Below are 21282 nucleotides of genomic sequence, written 5' to 3' on the forward strand. Positions count from 1 at the left end.
ATCAAATGTCTGTCCACCAACATGTTCAGTTTATGCATGAGCTGATGAACATACTAAAATCTGTGATTTGAGAAATTTGCTGGGAATAAAAGCTGAAGACTTCTAGTATGCCTCCCTTTCATTTTTGTTTCTCGGCCTCTCTCTTTCTTGCAGTGTTTGGAACAATCAGTGCTTTCAGGATGATGATATCATTATCATGTGCCCCCTCCTTCACGGCCCACCTCTCTTCATCTAAACACTCAGACCAAAACAAAAGCCAGAGAACATGAAGAGCGACTAACCCTCTCCAGCACGCCACAGACTTGAGGGATGTCTGCAGCCCCGAGCCGATCGACTCGCCCACAGGTCGTCTATCTCTCTGTCCTTAAAATAGCCAAACCTCCAGTAACAATCGTTCATCCAGTGCTGAGACAGTAGCTATAGGTGATAGCTGCAGTTACAGGAACACTTTCTCCAACATGTGCCGTCACAAGGGGATGACAGCCTGTCAGAGATTGTCATAAGCAATCGTGGGACTCATCGCTCTAACATCTACACAGCCCTGACTCACAGACCAACCGCAATACAGGCAGCACATTACGCAGTGTTTCAGAACACAACACTTTTATCAACTTGAGGCACCAAGCTACTCAAAACAAGCCTGTGCGGTCTCCGGCATCATGGGAGATAATATATGGGTGATCTGCAAATAGAAATCCGTAAACAAGCAAATGACACGCGCAGAATGCAATACAACAACTTGTCTTTCTCTTCCTTTGTTGAGCTGAGGAAAGAGACTGAAAATCACAGAACAATAGCTCGTGTGTTTACAGTGTCCACTGTGTCAGATAACAACATTACAAAATACTGCTGGTGTCATTTGTCAATGGGGATGCATTTATTTTCAAATACCGACTGATACTGATATTATACATTATATATATATATATATATATATATATATATATATATATATATATATATATATATATATATATATATATATATATATTTTTTTTTTTTTTTTTTTTTTTTTTTTTTTTTTTGAAAAAACTTATAATAAATAGAATAAAAAAAATTAACTAGCCGCTGTAAATGTGAAGAGAAAATTATAACGTACACTGTAGCATTAGGAAATATAAAAATATTAATTTTGAGATTTGCTAATGATTAAGTTTAAAGGTGTTAAATTATAGATTATATAGCGTATTTAAATATTAACTTTAAATGAGGTTTAGCTGGCTAATTTAGCTTAGCTAATTTAAATGTGAAGGGGGGGGATTGAAATTAACGTATGATTGAACAACCATCAACAAACCCAAATAAATCTTAAATATCAGCCATTTAACAACTGATATGTACCAATTACCAAAATAAATTACTTCCCAATTTTTCACAGATGTGGAATGAAACATTAGCTTTTTGTTTGATTGTTTTATGCATTTTGATGCAATTAAAAAAACCTGCCAACTGAACTGCATCAATCAGAGGAGGCGGCGGTCAGTGGCACGTAAAATAAAGAATAAACTGGCATCTAAAATTCTAAATCAAACAGAATATCATGAATCAAATCAGTAAAAGATTCACAACCCTGATGTTCATGCTTTCACACTTCATAAGACTCATCAGACATCAACAAAGTGCTCCAAATCAACAATGACACTCCACTATATTATAACCCCCGCACAGACATTGATGGTTTCAGATGTCTCCCAATAGCTGCTTTTGCACTGATAGCAGGGTGCTCACTTCCTAAGCTGACCCTAGGGTGCTGGAAATAGTCATGACACATGAAACCCTTCAGAAAAAAGAGCAACCAGCTGCCAGTGTACATATTCTATCATCAACTGTAATACATACAAAACACCCTCACAGGAACACGAACAGGAACAAAATGCATACAAACACCCTCTCGAGTGCACACCACTCCTCCTCGAGTGCCAAGCAGTAATTTGATATTTTTAGATGGGCACTCTGCTGTCTGTGTGGTGTTGGCGTGAGTAATAAATGCTGGTTGGTGGATGGTTTATGGAAAATATTATTTTAGAAGCTCCCATTCATGTTTCCCAGCTTGAGTGTTTTGGAAAGCTGAGGTGTTACGCTGTTAAATGTCATGCAATCACGCTGCTCGCAGTGCGATAAATGTCCAAATTAAGACCTGTGGTTGGTTACTAAAGGCCAACGAAAAGGCCTTGTGCCACTAATTTGTCATGAAAGACCCCACGAAATGGCTTTGATAAGTGCAGTTTCCTTCCTGCGCCGGCGTATTTACTATCAAAAATGAATACAAATGGCCGGTTCCTTTTTTTCCCACAGCCATGAACCACGATTTTTGGCTCGGTGCTAAAATGCTTTTAGTAGTCATGGCTGAAATGCAGTAATAGTTTTTTAAATTCTTATTCAAAACAACAACAACAACAAAACTTAAAATGTAGTTCATTCAGAAAATTTCTGTGGGGCTTAAAGTCTAGGCGTCTGATAACTGTTCAGAATTTGTAATAAAGAAAATAAGTCATATTAATAGGATAAAATCAATATAAAACTGGCATAGTAGCCAATATATGTATACAACTTTTTAAAAAACATGCGGTTATGATGAGGTTTATGTGAACCAAACTTCCGAATTCTGTAAAATATATGGAGATATTTTACTCAAGTTCCATCAAAGGAGATACCAAAGATGATCCTAACCAATGTCCATCACAAATGGAGATCGATATCTAAAAGTTTTGACCTTGATTAGGTGTCAATGTCAGCAAATTATAAATAATATAAGGGTAACACTTTAGTATAGGGATCGATTCTCACTATTAACTAATTGCTTATTAGCATGCCTTTCATTAACATATTGGCTGTTTATTAGTGCTTAAAGCACATATTCTGTAGGACCATATTCTATATCCTTAATCCTACCCAACACCTAAACTTAACAACTACCTTACTAAATATTAATAAGCGGCAAATTAGGAGTCTGAGGCAAAAGTATATAGTAAATGGTTTATTACAGGGTTAGTTTAAAAATTAGCTTGTGTTTTACTTACCCTCGAGGCATCCTAGGTGTATATGACTTTCTTCTTTCAGACGAATCCAGTCGGAGTTATATTAACAATTGTCCTGGCTATTCCAAGCTCTATCACTGCAGTCAGCAGATGAACAGTCCACAAGACGTCAAATAAAGCACTTGCATCCATAATAAAATGTGCCTCACATGGCTACAGAGAGTGAATAAGGACCTCCTGTAGCGAATCCATGTGTTTTTGTAAGAAAAATATTTTTTTTTTTTAAACGTAATACAAACTTTTTTCTCACCTCCATTATCTGTCATATGCAGAAGCAGCAGCACCTATGAATATTTTTTCTTACAAAAACGCATGGATTCACTACAGGAGGCCATTATTCATCCCTCAGAACCCTGTGAGGCACGTTTTATTATTGATGTGCGTGCATTAGTTGACGACTTGTGACTGTTCAACTATAACACCTGCTACTGTAACCAACACTTTAATAACAACAGTTGGACCTTAAAATAAAGTGTAACCAATATAATATAATGTATTATTAGTGCTGTCAAATGATTAATCGCAATTAATAGCATCCAAAATAAAAGTTTTTATTTACAAAATATGTGCGTGTACGGTATATTTTTATTATGTACATATAAACACACATGCAAACACACATACAATATATTTTTTGAAAATATTTGTATGGATTTACATGTATATATTTTATATAATTTATATTACCTATAAATTCATTTAATATATAAAACAATTATAAACATGCGTGTGTATATTTATATATACATAATAAATAAACAGTACACATAAATCTTTTATGTAAACAAACTTTAATTTTGGATGCGATTAATCACGTTCAATCGTTTGACAGCAGTAATTTTTAATAATATTATTATAATGATTTTTTTTTTTTTTCAGAAAAGAACTTTTATATATACACTTTTATTTTTACACATTTAAAGTTCAGTAATTTTGGGGGAATATACTAGCTTAAATCTAACAGGCACACAGACTAAAACCCCCGGAATTTTAAATGATGTTTATCTGTATTTCATTCCACTCCTTCAGAGGTGAGATTTATTTCAAACATTCTTGCTTTTACCCTGAAGGAGGGAAGAGTTCTCTTTTGAAAACATCTGTAAGTCTCCCGGTCATTTCGGTGATATTTAGACACATTTGCCAAAATGATGTTCTAACGGCTCAGTGACAGTGTAGTGCACTAGAGTCAGCCCATGGCTACCGCTGACATGTCTTTGTACATTACCCTAACATGCCAAGAGAAATGAGAACTACAGCCACTACAGTGCTTTGGTCATAGATCTACATTTTATCCCAGTGCGTCAGTTTTTTTTTTTTAACAATTGCCCAATCTCACGAGTCAAGACTGAAAGATTCAGTGACGTCAGACACATGATAGACCTGTGCACCTTTACTGACAGGTCCGAATCCTCACCCATTACCCCAGTGTGTGCATGCAGTTCTACAGTGCGATATGGGACTGGTGCCAGTTGCCGAGGGGTGACAGCCAGACAACAGCAAGCAGTCAAGTATTTCCATGTGACTAAAAGAGAAAACAAACCCTCTTCAGTTCTTAACACAGACTAAAGTTCATACTGGCAAAGCACAGACTTGTTTGATGGTGAGAAGGGCATGTACAGGGTGTTTCTGTTTCCTAAAGTAAACAGCAGTTCAGGGTGAGGCTTTGTGAATTCCTCCACCAAATTTATTGAAGGGGGGTAATTAGAGTTACTCAAAACCTAAACAAGGAGCAACCATGTGCATTTTAGGTATTTCACTTGGGAACAACAACCAAACTCTTAACATCACTTAACCTGGTCATAAATTGAGCCACGGCACTTCATTTAAAAACCCATTCATCCTCATGATAGCTTAATGGAGTAAATAACTTCACTTCGAGAAGAAAACCCGCGAGAAACGTTTTGTTTAAAAACATTTCAGAACATCACTGTTTCATAAACAATGAGAGACTAATGTGGTCACCTCCTCTCCTCCCTCTTATGTCATGTGCTTTTGTTTAAATGTCTCTTAGGTAGGAGTTCAGCCACAATGTTCTGCTACAAACGGTCCCATAACCTGTTCGGACATCTTTACAACACCATTATGTCCCTTTACAGAGAATTAGCCATTGTGTTTAAAGAGCACCTCCCAGCAGTTCCTCAGATATATCAATGACTTATTGTTCCTTTAGTGCTGCAATGGGAATGGTAAATGGGCAACTTGCCCTCCTTTGAGAATGGCAACCGAGAAGCCGAATGTTGTCGGGGAAACACACTGGCTGTCTTGTGAGTGCTGGCATTCAAAGCTCAGAGGGAGCGTATGGAAAGTGTTGTGAGAAGAGCAGCAGGGAACATGGAGGATGGAAGATGGGTAATTTACTCCCAGTTTTGTGGAAACTGTCTCATTTCTTAATTAGAGGTCTAACTTGCCATCATACTACTATATACATATGTAGTATATATACATATACTATCCCTTATACAAATGTATAAATAATGTTTCAGCATGAAAATAAATACAATTAATATTATACAATTAAAATGTAGAAATTCAAAAAATGTTCCCAGGTAAAATTCTCTGGAGCATCTTTTCAGAGCCAAGGTAGGCCTGCTCTGCTCTGTGTCTGCTTAAAATTCAGTGTAAAAAGACATTGTATAAAAGCCAAATTAAATGATGCCTGCTCCGATTCACTTCAGCCCCTGGTATCACAGTACACAGTTGTAGTTGCTGTGTGAATGCCACTTCTGAGTAGTGGTTGACTGATATTTCGCAGAGGCCGATATTTAGCATTTTTCAAATATCGGCAACGGCCAATACATTTTTCTGCTTGACCGATGTGTTCGAGGTGGGACTTTTATTTTGACAGCGCGGAGAGCGGCAGCGCTTGCGGCTTGAGCGAACACAGTGCTCACAATCTCTCTTGTTTACTGTTGTTGTTAACAGTTCTGTCTAACACGGATAGAAGCATGTCTAATTATCAGATAGATATAAGGATTGCTTTTATATTATTAGTAATAGAAAGGCAAACATTACAATACTTTTTGTTTGCTATCAGCATTAAGCAAATAGGCATTTATTTCATTTAAACAAATCTTTGAATGACTAATGAATATTTAATTTCACAAACCTTGCAAACTTAGTAGAATCTAGCTGTGAGATCTTGTGAAGTGTGTATCCAGCATGATCTCGTGTTCTCTGTGTGACGGTCGGTCCGTGTGAATTGAAAGCGTTTGCCCACTGTCATATTTATCTCATTTTCACTGTGTGCTGTAATTAAAATTTATGTTACTTTGGCTTTATTTGAAAAATATGATTCCCAATGCACACAAACATACTTTGACATCTAAAGAATAAGTATGTTTATTTTACACATTTATTTTTAATCCATTGTCAAATTATTTCAAGTTTCTTATATATGAATAAAAATATTATCATATCATATTATATACATATACGTGCACACACACGTATCGGCTTTATATTGGCCCCCCTGCTGCCCAAAATATCAGCATCGGCTGTCAAAAAAACAGTAACAGTCGACCTCTACTTCTGAAGAGCATTAAACAGTCACTTCAATGTGTGTCTGTGCCACCTTTGCAGGGCAAATTTGGCATTAAATATAAAATATGGTGTGGTGATAAGCGACCATCCATCTATAAGATTTTAACTGGCTTTAAAATTCTAACTGTTTATTCTCTTTGCATTAGTTAATGTTTACTGTAGTTCTTTATAATAAATTCATAAATCGCTAAAGACCAAAAACGGTCAAATTGGCCTGAACCTGACCATTTCTTTTTTTAGTAAGTTCAACAACTCAGCAAACACTTATCTAATGCAGGCCTGGCTACATAAACACTTAGAGACTGTTGCTGTCTGATCCTATCACAATATGTACACACACCGCACATGCTGCTGCACATGATGTTCTGGCATGAAATACAGGTTTCAAATCCTCTCTGCATGTGTGTATAAACATTTACATACATGTTAAATACAAAATATACAAACCAATCATGCATTCAATGATTATTATTCATCATTCTGCACATTCAAAGCTGTGGAGAAGTGTATGACCTCAATGGCAGGTGAAGTCTGTTTTATAGGTCCATAAAAGGACTGAAATTTGATATACCACTAAATGATATCAGCACTGTGAGGAAGACAGAGCATGAGAGACTACCAGGATATTTGAATACGATTTAAATGAATCATTTCAAAGTCTTTTTGCTTATTATCTCTCATACTACATATTCCAACCAAGAGCAGGTTGAACACTAACTGTACATTGTACACTCCTATGATATGATTATATATCAATACATACAGTAGGAGATGAGGAAGGGAGTCTAGACATTCATTTCACATGCTTACACGGTCCACCATATATATTATTTGTCCATTATGGTCTTCAGCTTTAATTTAATAAGGATGCTGAAAAAAGTGGATGGGTATTGTTGCAGACTTTATTTTTAAACATAAGAGTGAGGTGATTTGTAATCTGAATGTGTAAGACTTTAAATATCATTCTCTTCTAATTATTTTACCTGTTAAGAAAAAATTATAATCTTTAAGTCAGTTATGCTGCTTGACATGGACACTGTTATTATCATATTATTTATTTATTATTTTTCTACCAGCGAAAATGAATCAGAAGTCTCGAACATTCAATGAAAATACCTTACCTTAGCAAAATAAGGTAGATAGTAACATCTTCGTCATATTACTGCTCATTTAAAATTAAAGTTGATGATGTATGTTGCATGGCAACGTTACTTATAACAGGGACTGCAACTTCTATTCAAAGAATTTCCTTTATTTCACAAAAAAATCAGTGTTTTGATGAAAATATCGGTACTTAAAATAGATATAATGTGATACTGTTTTATGCAACTTACTAGAGTCTCACTTACCGTTTACAAGCTTAAATATTTATTGTTACTTGTAATTAATTACTGAAAGCGAGATCACAGTTCCTGTCTCTGGTAGTGAATTTTTACCACAGCTGAGATTACAGATGTGGCACGAGGCACTACTGCTCGTGTGTTATTGCTCAACTATAAACTGCATTTATGTGCTACATTCTGTTCTGGATCGTGTAAAAAGAGTTGATAGTTAATATAAGCGTTTCTACATTACAAAATGCTACAACAGACAATCACGTGCATGTCTCAAATCACCGCAACATTCCCGTTGAATGCTGTCTCGACAGGCTCTTACCCGAAATGTACCAAAATACATCAATTCAAATTAAAGCAAATCACCAAATGCGCTGTCACAGTAAAACGAGGTCCAAGCTTAATACAAAGCGGTTAAATGCATTAATACCATTAGACTCGCTCAAATCTTACCCTGAAAAAAATCACGTAACATTAGTAACGTTACATCCTATTCACATAAAAGAAAATATCATCACGTCTCAAAGACATGTAGCTGCACGTGCGAGTAACAAAGTAAAGCGCGGGCCTTTTCCTATTCCAGAGCGCGTGGTTCTGGGAATATTCCCTGTCGCGTGAATCTAATCCACTGACGAATAATCGACGGCATGACAGCGGTCAATGACACAGCTCTTACTCACCGAGAAGAGAAATCAGTCCTCCGGAGATGCTTTAACGTGCTTCGGGGATCAGTGTAAGCGCCCTCGCTTCAATGAGACGAATTTCAGCGCGGAGATTCCTAAACGCTTCCTCCAGCTCTGGCGACCATGTTTGTCCTGACTGCCTGACCGACCGACTGACTACTACTACTACTGCTGCTGCTGCTGGTGGTGGTGGTGTGCATCCGGGCGCCTGAGGAATCAGGGGGCAGGGAGCTTTCCGTGTACGGAGGAAAAATGGGATGGGAAAAACGAGAGGAGACAAACCCGTCGATGCACGTTCTGTCCCCTTCAGCTCAAGTATAAACCAAATGGCAGCGGAATTGCGCAAATGGTCATGTTAGGTTTATTATGGAATATTTAGATATGGCTGTTATAGAAATGTATTCTGGTGGGTGCACGAGGTCATTGTTTTTCCTGAGGAAACCTTAAAGAGGCAATGTTTTTGGGGACACCGGCCACGTGACGAGAGATTATGACACTTATCCACGTGACACTTATCCATAATGAAGCTGGATTATGATACAAATAAATTAGGTTTCGGTACTTTATTCGTAAAATTGACGTTTTATATATCAGAAAGAGGGAAGATAGTTGTCTGCTTACGCACCGTTACGTAACAGCAAACAGCATTCGCGCGCTCACCGCACATGCGCACTACACGAGACTAGTGATAGGAACCCCGACTCCTTTTTACGTATCGGTTCTTTTAATGATTCATTGCGGGCGGGGGCGAGGTATTTAAATAATTTGGCGATTATTTAATGCCCGTGATCACGTGGTCCCTGGCATATTACACATTATAACGTCCAAATATCCTCGAACCGCCTTAATAAAACACATTTAAACAGAGCGTGTAATATGCCAGGGACCCCTGTCATTTTATCTGTAATTCAACGCAAAAAAACAAACAAAAATTAAGGTCATTTAGAACCTAACGTTAGATATATTTTGTTGTATTGAATACTGTTTTAATATAATTGATATTACGTTCTATCCAATGTAATATTTTAAATGATTTATTTTCGTAAACGTTCAGTCGTTCAGACTAGTGTTGTGATTCAAAAGATCCATTGAGTAGAATCGACTGGAGAGGATTTGTTTACAGCTACACGAGACACCTTGCAAGTTCACCGAGTTCATCATAGACATATAGCACCAGAATATTAACACTTAGAAATGATTATTTCGAGGAATAAATAGGGAACGTTTTCTGTACTACTGAAGTACGTGCCATATGTTTACTTTGATATAAAACGTATACATAATCAGACACGTTATTTCTGCAGTGCTGCTATAAGAGATAATTTTTGATACGGTAATATTAACTATATGTCTATATATTCTAGATTTAGTGGCCATTTAAATATTTGATCGTTGTATTGAGATTTTTAATTCACATGCATAAGTGCGTTTAATCTCAAACTTGGTGAACAGCGCCCTCTGCTGTTTCTTGCCCACATGCAAACTTTGATTTAGGACGTCTTGAAAAATCTCTGAAAAAAAAACAACAACACCTCAGTGAAGATTTTAAACTACTCCATCTCACTTAAAACAAACTGGTTACTAGGGATTGAGTTAATGAGGCAGAAAACATTCGACACCCATTCATTTAGTTCAAGCTGATCCTGAGTGGGCAAACAAAGCCCTTCTATGAAACTTCTTAATCTGCAAAACTATTCTTCAGTTAATACATGAGTGAGCTTACATTTCAGCTTTCTTTCATAGTTCATCTTACCTTTCTGGCAATAAAGATTATGGAGTAAGGTAACACGTTTTATTCGTTGGGCTTTAGAGCATGATCTTTTATCCACTAGATAGCGCTGGAGCTGCTTAAATATTGTGAGTCCAAGGTAACACAGATCAACACTGAAGTGCCAGACAAATGTGCTAGACAGGGGCCAGGGCTCACGAGACTACGAGGATTGTCATTAGTGTGATGATGAAATAAAGAGCAAATTACTTTTCTTCACAAGATCAATAATTGTGAAAGCAAAATGTCATCATAAAGATGCAATGCACATTTACAGTAAAACATGCAAAAATGACATGATCAGTCATTATTATTACCTTTCTGTCTTCCCTTGGAAAAGGTTTTGGTGTGGATACAAATAGGCGAGTATGGATGTTCTTACTGATGAATTATTTCTCAAATATTATCCTTCACCACATCATCACCCAGATTTGAATACATAAACTGTAAAAGTAAACATGCCTTATTACTGTTAAAAATATATATTAAACCAATTAAATTAATACATTTGTGCAGTACAGCTGAAACTGGGACCATAAAAACATTTTTATTACTTGAAATAAAATAAACGTTAAATGAGATATAAATATATAACAAACAAAAAAAAAACTCTGGGGAAAAACACATTTATGTAATTTGTTACTGTGCTAAAATAACTACTACTAAAATAAATAAATAATACCTTTATAGTCACGAATTAATAAAAAATCTAAACTTTTGTCAAAAATTAAAACAGAAAAAAAACCTTATATTGCGATATAGTAAAAATTAAATTCTGCATTTTAATCAAATGTATAAAACTGCATATTTTCACTGTGTACATTAAAATATATACTTCTTTTAATAAAGTTACAAAAGTGATTCAGTCAAGAGCAGTGAGAGACTTTCTCTGTTTTGTTGTTTGATTAACGTGAATGACATAGAGAAGGAATATTAGACTGCTGTCACTTTAAGAGCTGCCCAGAACCGATTTACAGTTACACATGTGTTTTCTTTCTCAGCGGTTTGCTTTCACTTAAGACCTACTGTGTTTACAAGGATACTTGCAAAGACAGGCATTTTTACACATACAAGTGTGTGTGTTTAATTATTCAAGGCCTACAAAGCGGCAAAAATAACAGTTCAATACTCCTGTGCTCTATGTGCACCGTCTTCATGAGTTCTTTTTCACTGCTGATTAGATTCCAATGACTTAAATGACTTGTTTTTAAACAGTAATGTTTAAAAACGCGTGCAAACGGTAGGTTTTCATGACTACGTAGCACAGCAATTTCACATGAGCATGTAACCTTAGTAAAGACGATAGTCCAAAATCCCCTAATCTCAATTATGTAATACCTGTAACTATTTCTCTTTGTTTATTGTACTACATTAAAACAGTACAAAATACAATGAAATGCATATACAAGCATATTCATATAAGAGAGAATATAATTAACAGAGACATTTACAAGCTAAGTATTTAGCAACACTTTTGCCAAAGTATACAGGGACAACACCATGAAGACATTTCAAATCAGTTGTGTGAGATCAAGGTAGCATGCAGTGAAGTCACTTAAATTCCCTTCACTCTGGGATTTGGATGACAATAGGTGAGCTTACCCATACTAAATGCCACAACAGACACAAAAAAACGAGGAATGTGAATTCTGTGCTGGGGAGAATGGGCAGAGAAGATTCTGATTGGCTGAGGGAGCTGTCAGCCCTGGGTTTTGAAGCTTGTGGTCAGATTAAATGAGAGAATAAGAGCAACGTGGCAGTAAAAAGAGGGGCCAAGATAGCAGAAAGAACTCACTTTAAGCCTTGAGAAAAGCCTTCATGACGCTCATTGAGATTATTTTCATCTTGACTGGGACTTGTGCTGTCCTGGTTTTTGGAGGGAAATTAGTATGCCTGCTAATGATGCTTGTCCCGAAGCTCTTCTGTCCTCTTCCTGAGACTTTTTTCACCTCTCTGGGGAAATGGGCAGGTGAGATACACCAGCATTTTCATTTTTGTGTTGAGCATGCCTTTTTATACTTGAAATATTTTTTGCAAATAAATAAAATAATAAATGCATGAAATAAAGGATTAATAAATAAATAAATAAATAATAAGAGAGAAAGTATCAATGTTAAACTTGTGGCATATAAGTTAAAAATAAAAAATCAAATTTATAATAACGTCATTAAGAATAATATTTCACATTACTACATTGAATATTAATTAAAAAGATAATTAGTTTGAAAAATAAAATCAATGTCATTATTTCAGCATTTAAGAAACTGCGATGTTTATTACATCTTCCGAACTGATCCCCTGCTGTACTGGTTGAGAACAGTGGATTTAAAGCAGTGAATCATGTAGCCCTCCTACAAACCATCACTACTTTGGTTTTGTTCCACTGTTTGGCCCAGGAACAAGGTTCTCATCTTGCTCTCCTAAACACTGTTTTTTTGTTGTTGGCAAAAGAGAGACCCTCCTTATGGCTTTCTTGAAATCATACTATGCATGCAAGCTCAGCAACAAAAAAACAACCATTCCAGCCACTTTTCCCAAGCTTCCTTTCCATTCCATTCCGGCACTGAGAGTGGCAGAGAACAAAAGGCAATTAGAACAGTATGTTCCAAGACGTTATTACTCTTTTTTTATTTTTTTATTTCTTGACTTTGAATGGCTGTTCCTGTTAATTTGAAATTTTCATTACCTTTTTTTCCTTCTGAAACTATTCTTTCTCTTTAAGGCTTTGAATAGGTGTGTTTGTGTGTGTGTGTGTGTGTGTGTGTGTGAGAGAGACAGAAAGAGAGAGAGAGAGAGAGAGAGTGAGTGTGCATGCATTACAATGTCTGTGCAGGGGGTGTTTTCCAGCATGTTTAGACAGTACATCTGCTATTCCTTTCACTATAAATAAATAATCATGCAGAGAGTTTATAAGTTGTTGTGGATAGTCTAGTTGGTTTAGCCAGTATGAGTGCATGATAGAATGCTGCAAGATTTGCATTCTAATACTAGAAACATATATTAGATTTCTAAAGGATCATTTAACATTGGCAAAATGACTGGTTAAAAACTCAGCTTTGCTTTCACAAGAATATTTTAAAATATATTAAATAAGAAAACGGTTCATTATTTTATTATTAATCAAATAAATGCAGCCTTGGGGCTCCACGGAGCACGATTTCTACTGAGGGAGCCCCTCAAGGACCACTAGCCTATAGGGTGCACTTTATTTAACATAATTTATTAATCATTCTTACCATTATTTAATATAAATACAAGTGTTCATTGTTAGTTCATAGCTTGGGTATATCGAATAATATAGTATTTATTTATTACAACTGTACTTATATAACACTTTGTAAAAGTTGAGGCAAGCCAGCTAAAGACTGAATTGTTCACATTTGAGACATTCAAAATATTCCGCTTCTCCTGAGATCTCACTGGGATCTAAAGCAGGGTACTACTTGTTCTTCTTGTACACCAAGAACATTGACGCAAAGAAAGAGCGAAAGCATGGGAAACAAGAAAGAAAGAAACAAAAAAGCCATTTTCCCACACAGAGGACAACACGGACATTAGTTCAAACCATTCTAGTCTGCAAAAGTAATGAAAGCATGAAGGCCGTAATTACATCTTACATCATTTCCTCTATATTATACACTGGTCATGCCATTGACCCTCCACCACCCCTTTTCTTCAGCACTCCCATGTACTTCTCAGATGAACTAACAGTGGTGGACAGAAGATGCAGTTGTAGACTGTGACGAGTGGGGCGGGGCTGAGAGCTGTGGGAACAGAGCGAGGCTGGTGTAGTTAATAATAATGCACGACACCTGTGCCACTCGAGTCCCACAGAGGATCTCTGGAGGGATAATAGGAGGAGTGACGACAGGGTAAGATGAGAGAGGACCAGACCTGGATTTATTTTGTGTGTGGCAGTCATCCAAGAGGGGCTGCGGCTTTACTTTCATTTTGTGTTGGTTTATTTTTTTCAATTTTTTAAATGTTCACCGGTTCCTGCCTCCTTCTTCCCATACAACCTACTATGTTACATTGGTGCCGAAACCCAGAAGGAAGGAGGGACACACTGCCGAAGATCCCTCGCTGCTATGGTGAATCTGTGGTGCCATCAAGCAGTCTGCTGCCCTGGAGGCTTGAGGCGGTGGGCTAGAGTGAATTGCCGGGGGTTAGACAAACTTGCAGTCAGCCACCTGGGATGTGGAGGGACGGCTGTCTGTCCTTACATACGTCTGTCTGTCCTTACCCCAGGTACGGTGCGGCCGCAGTGATCGGCTCCCCTGGAGGGGTATGGGGGTATGTGATGAGTGGGGCAGGGCCGAGAGCCGTGGGAACAGAGTGATGCCGGTGGAGTTAATGATAATGTGCGACACCTTTGCCACTCATCAGTCTCGAGTCCCACAGAGGAACTCCAGAAGGACTAAAGGAGGGGTGACTATAGTGTAAGATGAGAGAGGACCAGGCCTGGACTTTATTTTTGTGCTGTGTGTGCGTCAGTCGTCCACAAGGGTTTATTTTATTAAATTGCTTTGCCATCGTTTGCCAGTTCTCGCCTCCTTTCTTCCCACACTACGAGCTATGTTACATAGACATTCACAGATGACTTTTCACACATATGCACCACCCATGCTCCCTATTTGTTTAGTGAATTGGTGAGTACACACAGTCTGTAAAGAACGTGCTGTTGAGATTCTCAACAGACTATCATGTTCTGGATATGCTTGATTTAAAATATTTTATTATTATCATGTGAAGGATAGTTATTTACTGTAAAAAAAAAAAAAAAATGTTTTTTTCTCAGACTGAATAGTCAATCACATTTGTTCAGAAGTGAACTAGTAACACAGAATATCAAATTATTCATACCTTCTAGTTTATGACTTTAAGTCTAATATTTCCTGTTTCAGTGGTCACTGGAGGGTCAGATGGAATAGGCAGAGCATATGCTGAAGAGGTAATAACACTACCACATATGTAAAAACATTTGTTCTGTCAGTATTGATGTTCGATTAGATTAAAGTATACAGTTAAAAGGGATCAGTAAAGTGCACTTAAACATTATTTTGCTTCAGCAAGGAAGCCTTAAAATGATCAAAACTGAACTTCAATTCCTTAAATAAATCTGAAACCTGTATCCTGGTCGCCACAAAATATTAAAAAGAACAACTGTTTTCAGCATAAATAATAACTGTCTCTTGAGCACCAAATCAGCATATTAGGATGATTTCTGAAGGAAGGCGATTCTGAAGACTGGAGTAATGGTAGGAAAATATTAAAATATTTGTTTTAAAATATATTCAAATTGAAGGTTTGTTTTTGTTTGTTTTATTGTTATTAGTATTTCTTACCAAAAATCTTACCAACATTTAAATGGTAGTGTATATGAATACATAAACATCTTTACTCTGAAAAGTAGACTAAATTGCTGCAGGGTTCCTGTAGTAGAGAATTGGGTAACACTTTATTTTAGTGGCCAACTCTCACTATTGCCTAGTTGCTAATTAGCATGTTTATTATTAACATATACTGTAGGTTGTTTATTAGTACTTACAACGCACTTATTCTGCATGATATTCTGCATTCCTAATCCTACCCCAAACCTAAACTTAACAACTACTTTACTAACTATTAATAAGCAGCAAATTGGCAAAATCATAGTTAATGGTTTGCTAATAGCGAGAATTGGATCATAAAATAAAGTGTGACCGAGAATTGATTATGAAACCTTCTGTGCAATAACATGGCGTCAAGATTTCGGCAGTATTTTTATAAAAACTAAATGATCTCTGAAGGCTTTCTTCCACAAAAATGTTTGCACCACTGAAGTGGGCCTTAAACAGGATATGTAAACAACCAGAAACCGGAAGTAGCCTAATCTTAAATTTAGTTAAACCAGCTCATCCCAAATATCAGACTAGGCTGTTTCGGTAACATTGTCTTTCTCTCCAGCTATCAAAACTAGGTATGAACGTGGTCATCATCAGCAGAAACCAAGAGAAGCTTGACAGAGCAGCAAGGAAGATCGGTAAAGCGTTTACTTCAGCTGGGAAATCAGCTTCTGGTCTGTATTCTGAGAGCTCAGTTTCACCAGCATTCTTTTCTTGTTCTGACAGAGCTCACTACAGGACGGGAAGTCAAAGTAATAACTGCTGACTTCACCAAAGATGATAGATATGGGTACATTCGAGAAAACATTGAGGGTCTGGAAATTGGTATTTTAGGTCAGTAGGTATCAGATATCTTATTGCTTCATTGTATTTATTCCACGTTCTAACATGTTCAACAGTGCTGATCAATGTTACTTTTCTTTAAACACAGTGAACAATGTCGGGATTCTGCCCAGCCAAATACCCTGCAAGCTACTTGAAACACCTGACCTGGAAGAAGTGAGGTCACCAATGGTTCTTCATTATTATTTTCACATTATCAATCCTATACAGAATATGCTACTGCCATTAATGAAGTAGTACTCTTACAAAATCATTTGAGATATAGTGTAGTAATTGAAAATTGCCCATAATAACTTCATTTGTAGTGATGCAATGATGAAGAAGTTTTTAAAAGAACAATTTCTTTCTTAGTGAACATTGTAATAATCTGTAGAAATGTTTGTGCATTGAAGAGAAGCCATAGATGTTAAAGATTCTTCATGGAAACATAGATGCCAATAAAGAACCTTCATTTTTTTTTAGAAGTGAACAGTTGTTTATCAGATATTGTCATTTATATAGTATGTTTCATGTCGTTGTGGCCTCTCCTAGAGAATACATGATGTTATCAACTGCAATGTGAAAGCGATGGTTAAGGTGAGTAGAAGCTGGGTTGGGTTGCAGAAGTCACGCCCAAATTAAGCTGTGTTCCGACGGTTGCAGAAAGCATGGGAATAATTATTCTAAACGCAAATAATAAACTGCAACTGATAACATAATCATGTATGATGATTAGCAAAAAAATAAACTGGTAGATAAACTTTAAAAGTTGGGGAGAAAACTTGTCAGTCTTTTGTTATCAATGTCAATTATCTTACTGTCATGTTTATAATTTTGCATGTTTGTTAGGCCTATATTTCATTGTGATATTACTATATTTTAATGTTTAAAAATTATATATATATTTTTTGAAATGTTTCATTTTAGGTGATTTTTTGTTTCAGTCAATCATGAAATCCTAAAAAAAAAAACGGTTGTGACCATCTGGTTCTTCTAATAAGATTTAATAGTGTACTCCCATTGTTTTCCATATTCAGATGTGCAGAATTGTGCTACCAGGAATGCAGCAAAGGTTTGGCCATCTCTGTTCAATAGTTTTTCCCGGGATTTTTCAAACAGTGTTACAAATCTCCAGCACACTGACCATATGTATTTCCTTAGAGGAAGAGGAGTCATTCTGAATGTGTCCTCAGGCATAGCCAAAATACCCTGCCCCATTTACACCCTTTATGCAGCATCCAAGGTAAACTTAAGACATCAATTGTAGTACGTCACTGATTCCAAATTACATGACAGAAATTATAGTTAGTAACATGATCCATCACATGATTATATTTTAGGTAATATAATCAGACTACTTTTAAATTACTATTGAACTAACTCATTTATCACATTGATTTAAACAGGATAATACTGAACCATATTGTTGTAAAAATACAAAGAGTAAGAAAATTATTCCATTCATTTTAATTAACAAAATGAAGTGCATTAAACGTTACATTATATCAAGGTTTCCCAAACTGGGGCTCATAAAGGAACTGCAGGGTGTTTGTGAGTTAAATGAAAACGTAATAATTAATTAAATAATAATCATACTTCTAGTAAATATACAGTGGGTACGGAAAGAAAAACTGAAATATCACATGGTCCTAAGTATTCAGACCCCTCTTCAGGCAGTTCCTTTGACCTCATGATTCTCATTTGCTCTGACATGCACTGTGAGCTGTAAGGTCTTATTTAGTCAGGTGTGTGGCTTTCCTAAATAAGTCCAATCAGTAGAATCAAACACAGCTGGACTCAAATGAAGGTGTGGAACCATCTCAAGGATGATCAGAAGAAATGGACAGCATCTGAGTTAAATATATAAGTGTCACAGCAAATGGTCTGAATACTTAGGACCAAGTGATATTTCAGTTTTTCTTTTTTAATAAATCTGCAAAAATGGCAACTATTCTGTGTTTTTCTGTCAATATGGGGTGCTGTGTGTACATTAATGAGGAAAAAAATAACTTAAATGATTTTAGCAAATGGCTGCAATATAACAAAGAGGGAAAAATTTCAGGGGGTCTGAATACTTTCCGTACCCACTGTATATTGGGGAAAGTGGTTCGGAGGACAAAATAGGTTGGGAATCCCTGCTTTACATGTAAATAGGAAATAACATGAAATTGTGCATTTTAATGTGTTGGAAAGACAAAAAATGTGGAACAAGGGAAAATCTGGAAATTATTAAATACTTATTGCTATTGTGTGAATAATATGTCATCTTATAATCAATATTAAGTAACTGTATGAGTATTTTAAAATCTAATGTAATCTAATTACAAGTACTTGATGAAGACATTTTTCTGCAATTCTAAATACTGTTCTGCACTGTACTGGCAATGTCAACATATCAAATAAAAAAAAAACATCTTCTCATCCACAGGTTTTTGTTGAGAGATTTTCACTGGGTCTTCAAGCAGAATATAAATCAAAGGGAATTATTATACAGGTCGAGTAAAAAATGCCTGCAAATTCACTCTCTTTGCCATCCAGAACCTAGCCACACATCAAGCAAATAATGTTTTGTATGTGTATTAAATGCTTACCAGGAATAAGATATTCCTGTCCTCATTGACAAATGGTGATTTTGTTCTCAGGTTGTGGCTCCATTTGGGGTTTCCACACAAATGACAGGACACCAGAAGCCAGATATGGTCACATTCACACCTGAAGAGTTTGTGAGGAGCTCACTGAAGTATCTGAAGTCTGGTGAACAAACATATGGCAGTGTCACTCACACTATACTGGTAATTATGATACAAATGACTTGCTTTACTAATAAATATGTAATAGCATTAGGCATGTGCATGTATTGTGATTCACCAACCTGTAATTGATCTACAGGGCGGGATTGTGCAGTCCATTCCCACCTGGGTCCTGCAGAGCGAAGCATTTCAGCATCATTTTAGGGAATATGTAAAGGAGAGGGTCGGAAGCTGAGAGCTGTCATTCTTTAAGTATATGTACAGTATTAAACATTTCATACATAAGACAACAAAACGGTTGGGTTTGTTTACACTAATTATGACAATACTTTGTTAAAAATATAAGACTGGGAAAGAAATGGAGAGGAAGAAAAACTGACATGTCTTTGTTTACCCACGGTCCTTCAAAATACACTATATCTGTTGATAATAGAACATATTATCATTATTAATCATAATCATATCAGTAGACAGGAGATAGTTGAGCTGTACTAACCTTGATAACATTAACAGAAGGTCGATCTCAGAAAGGCCAAATGACAGAGCAAGAGATGTGGCCTTGTTATTGTTCTCTATATTTTTGAGATTAGAAAATGTTTGGTCTTAGTGCATTTTATAAATAACATTAATATCCACAAAACACAGATATTTGGCGCCACATAGTGGTAAATGCACTCTAAGGTGATGGTCTTTAAAGCTTGTCATTTTTTTTTTTTTTTATATATAATGTCATTATCCACTTATATCGACGTTTATGTGTCTAATAACAGCAAAAAATACTTTATGAAAACCCTTATTTGGACAGCACTACAAGAATGTTCACACATTATTTATATTAAAATTCATATGAAAACATCTTACAATTAAAAAAAAAAAAGTAACACTAGATTCACTACTGTAATTCAGGTATATCTCATTTACCTTTGAAAAATCAATAAAAAATAACTGCTAGTTTTCGTTTCTGAGGTCCAGCCAGCAGAGGGCAGATTTGTGACTCCGCAGCATTACAGAACCTGAAGCACATCAGCTGTAGTGATTGAATCTCTCTCGAGTCGAGTTTCAAATGTCTTGAAGATGCTGAGCAGGTAAAGGATACAAAGCAGTGCAGTCTGATGGGGATTTCCACCGCAGATGTAGTTGTTAATAAAGCTGTTCTCCCTCGAGCAAGCTGTCCTGATTGAAATACAGTTGACAGGATAACTATCAGTTTTCACTTGTATTAAAGGGCTTTCTGTTTTTACTACAGGGAATTTCCACTGATAATTTATAATGCTACTTCTTGTAATAGAAAAGACATTTATGTGGAATAAAAGTGAGGAAATAATTAAAATAATCACACTTTATTTTCCTCACTAACTTGGTAAGCTATGCTTTCTCTGATTGCAGCAGTGATGTCTGAAAATCGAATGTTTTTAAAAACAAGTGATGGATAAATCAAGATTTCAGATCATCTAATCAATCTGCAGGAAACCACCAATTACCTCAATACAATTTCCTATGGTTTAAAACATTCTACAAACTACTTTTATACCCTGTATCTCGAAAAGTCAAACTTTACCTGTCCCAAAGTTTTGCTAGATGACTGTTTTGTTTCTGTTTCACTAAATTAAAAAGATTGCTATACAGCTAACTAATCTAATGTATACATTTTTGATTGAATGAATAAAATGATACAATGTGTTTAATAATATTGTGTGATAATATAATTTTTACAGCTTGCATATACAAAACACTTGCATATTATTGCTCTTTTGTTGGTTTTGATTGCTTAAGCAACTGTGATGACAGAAACACACCATCACAAATCAGCCATTTAACCATCATGATGGTAATTAATCTGTCAAAGCTGGTGTTGTTCATTCAACATTGTTATTTACAATTAAATTGATCTGTATTATAGTTTACATTTATAATAAATAGAATTAGCTAATTTGAGTGCTCTCAAGTAGTACTTCTTAATACA

General features: G+C 36.0%; 2 protein-coding genes across 7 annotated transcripts in view; one reads left to right on the forward strand and one right to left on the reverse strand.

The window, feature by feature from the left end:
- The window catches only part of slc20a2 (solute carrier family 20 member 2), a 33780-nt gene extending 24808 nt beyond the window's left edge, over positions 1-8972 (reverse strand). Inside the window, exon 1 of one of the 2 annotated variants that reach the window (XM_052563362.1) lies at positions 8593-8967. The gene's annotated coding sequence lies outside the window, so the exon portion shown is untranslated. Of the gene's footprint in view, positions 1-8592 lie in introns of both variants that reach the window. The other variant, XM_052563365.1, reaches the window with a different exon arrangement.
- A 2177-nt stretch (positions 8973-11149) lies between these two features.
- hsd17b3 (hydroxysteroid (17-beta) dehydrogenase 3) lies at positions 11150-20958 on the forward strand. Of its 5 annotated transcripts, none has more exons than XM_052562625.1 (11): positions 11150-12332; positions 15268-15314; positions 16310-16385; positions 16474-16581; positions 16679-16746; positions 17122-17166; positions 17607-17641; positions 17731-17812; positions 18998-19063; positions 19212-19361; positions 19459-20958. In XM_052562625.1, exons 1-11 carry the CDS (start codon positions 12182-12184, stop codon positions 19552-19554), a joined length of 924 nt encoding a protein of 307 aa, XP_052418585.1. In that variant the 5' UTR covers positions 11150-12181; the 3' UTR covers positions 19555-20958. The 5 variants fall into 5 exon arrangements, with proteins under 5 accessions (XP_052418585.1, XP_052418586.1, XP_052418587.1 ...); XM_052562626.1 differs by having other exon boundaries at positions 12233-12332; positions 15268-15621; XM_052562627.1 differs by lacking the exon at positions 11150-12332 and adding an exon at positions 13137-15012 and having other exon boundaries at positions 15268-15621.
- Positions 20959-21282: the final 324 nt, after the last annotated feature.

Source organism: Carassius gibelio, chromosome B8 (assembly GCF_023724105.1).
Source record: "Carassius gibelio isolate Cgi1373 ecotype wild population from Czech Republic chromosome B8, carGib1.2-hapl.c, whole genome shotgun sequence".
NCBI lineage: Eukaryota > Metazoa > Chordata > Actinopteri > Cypriniformes > Cyprinidae > Carassius > Carassius gibelio.